At 35.1% G+C, this 2485-nt stretch overlaps 1 protein-coding gene across 1 annotated transcript; it reads left to right on the top strand.

Annotated features, from left to right (window-relative positions):
* The first annotated feature begins 934 nt into the window (after positions 1–934).
* LOC104241260 (histone H4) lies at positions 935–1517 on the top strand. The gene has a single exon (XM_009796189.2). It carries the CDS (start codon positions 1033–1035, stop codon positions 1342–1344), a length of 312 nt encoding a protein of 103 aa, XP_009794491.1. The 5' UTR covers positions 935–1032; the 3' UTR covers positions 1345–1517.
* Positions 1518–2485: the final 968 nt, after the last annotated feature.

Raw genomic sequence — 2485 nt, 5'->3', positions numbered from 1 at the left:
ATGCTGGCTCTAGTATAATATACTAGAGACTGGAGCACCGGTGCTCCAAACTCCAATATATTATGCTGGACCGGTATATTATACTAGAACTCCAGCATATAAGGCTGGAGTTTCAGTATATACTGAACTCCTGTATATTATGCTGGAGTATTTTTCCGGATTTTGAACAATGTTTTCGTTCAGATTTATCTTTACATGAAAAGTGGCTAAATTTCGATTATTTTTAAAATTGTGGCTATTTTTGAATGACCATTTGTAAATCTGACTATTTTTGAATTTCTTCCATTTTTCACGGGTAAAGAGCCCAGGCTCCCGCTCCCATTTTTCAAAAAACACTAATTGCTATTTTGCACTGTAAGGTAAACCAAGATAACTACGTAAATTAAAATAGGTAATTCCGCTATAGAGCCAAATGAAATTAATAAAAAGGTCAATTATAAGAGTTGATCTACGATAAATCCACCTTCTACAAGAAAAAGGAGATAATCTAATTTTCTCAACATGGTAGAAACATAAGTAGTATATAATCAGGTCATTTTTTAGCTTAATATAGTAAGGTAAATTTTACTTATTAGATTAAATAAACAATAAAAAACCTCGATATTTATAAACTAATCCAAGTTTTGACCGCCTAAAGTTTAATCATGCTCTTTAAATTTTCGACGTTCAAATCACATTTCGTTTTCATACTCCAAAATACAATTTTCCGTAACCCCGCCAAAAGTACAATGTCTATCTCAGCCAAAAAGCACAATCCGTGTCAACACACAAAAAAGCACTTCTTGCCGTTGATCCTTTCACTCGGATCGATAGTCTTAACCGTCGATTTTCTTTTCAAAGCCCCAAAAAACTTACGGTCACGATTTAACCTTTTCCACAACTTCAAAAATCCGATCCCCAAAACCAGCAGCTATAAATAACAACAAACTCAGTCATTTCATCTCATCAAAACAATCAAAGTTCACTTCTCTCTTTTAAATTCAAAACCCTAGAAATTAAATTTCAATTTCCTCTCTCTGAAGCTTCTGAAAAATGTCTGGACGTGGAAAGGGAGGCAAGGGATTGGGCAAAGGAGGAGCAAAGAGGCACAGGAAGGTGCTGAGAGATAACATTCAGGGAATTACAAAGCCAGCTATTCGTAGGCTTGCTCGTAGGGGTGGTGTCAAGCGTATTTCTGGGTTGATTTATGAGGAGACACGTGGAGTGCTTAAGATCTTTTTGGAGAATGTGATTCGTGATGCTGTTACCTACACTGAGCACGCTAGGAGAAAGACTGTTACTGCTATGGATGTTGTGTACGCTCTCAAGAGGCAGGGAAGGACCTTGTACGGATTTGGAGGTTAAATATTGGGGGTTAGGGTTTATAGTGTTTTGTTGTTAGTGATTGTAGATTTCATGTTTGTGCTTTCTGTTTGTGTTAGTGGTCGGTTTAAGCTAGGGTACTTTAATTTCTGTTGCTAAGGTCTGGATATTGTAATTCCTCGTTATACAATCAAGTAAAACAGACCATTTCCTAATTTGTTTTGCACTTGCTCTGTTTAATCTTGTTTATATTGCAGTTCCTTTTTGCTTATTGGTATTTATTGGGTGTCCTCATTTTGAAAAGAAGGTATTTTAAGAGTAATTTGCGATGGCAATAGCAGAACTATGCTTTGATTGTTAAAAAACATATGGAATTTGTTGATAATGTGATAAAAAATGCTGTCAATGACTGTTCTGCAAATGCATATCTTCTCTTCAAAGCAAATAAAATCCTGTTGGTAATTGTAGTAACAATTCTTGCTTGTATCATCCTTTTTAGTTTCTAGTATTTGATAGGACTGTTTTACAGTTCAACCAGGTATTAAGCTGCCTCTATTCTTTGCAGCTCGAGCTATTCTTACTGAGAATGATTATTGTTCAGTTACTTGATGCTCTGTTTTGTTGTTCTTGGTGGGTTTTATCTTTTTTATCATTATAGAATGTTGAAGTAGCTGTGCAAGTTTCTCATTCTCGTTCAATTTTATATGATTAAGTTCAATCTGATCATGTTTGTTCAGCTTGCCTTCTTCAATATTATTATGATGGTTGGTTGGATACATAAGCTGCATGTAAGGCTATAAATTCTGCGACTCTTAGTATCCTATGGTTGTTTTTCTCATATCCACATATTTTTTTCTTGTGGAATGCTCTGCATTTCTTTGCTGCGTATATCTATAGCTTTGTTCAAATCAGCTTGGATTTGGAAATCCTGTAGCCCTAACTTTTATTTGACCTTTTGTTCTAGTTTTCCTTGTAAGTCATTCATTTGACGGATTGTTTGTTTTCCAAGCTCACAAGTTTTCCTTGTGTGTAGCCTTCATGTTAATGGTGCTCTTATTGGATTTTGACAAGGTAAGGTAAAAGGGTGTTCTTATTGGATATTTAAGAAAGTTTGAAGGCTTAAAATGGGTTACTTGATTTGATGAAAAATTGAGAAATTAATATTGAGGTTGTCTTCGAGTCT

The sequence above is a fragment of the Nicotiana sylvestris genome, chromosome 11, assembly GCF_000393655.2.
Source record: "Nicotiana sylvestris chromosome 11, ASM39365v2, whole genome shotgun sequence".
In the NCBI taxonomy this organism is placed as follows: Eukaryota; Viridiplantae; Streptophyta; class Magnoliopsida; order Solanales; family Solanaceae; genus Nicotiana; species Nicotiana sylvestris.
The sequence above is the reverse complement of the archived record's forward strand: the minus strand, read 5'-3'. Positions and strand labels throughout refer to the sequence as shown.

What these genes read in the sequence shown, in the direction of transcription:
- LOC104241260 (XM_009796189.2), top strand. Translation starts at nt 1,033, where the DNA reads ATGTCTGGACGTGGAAAGGGAGGCAAGGGATTGGGCAAAGGAGGAGCA.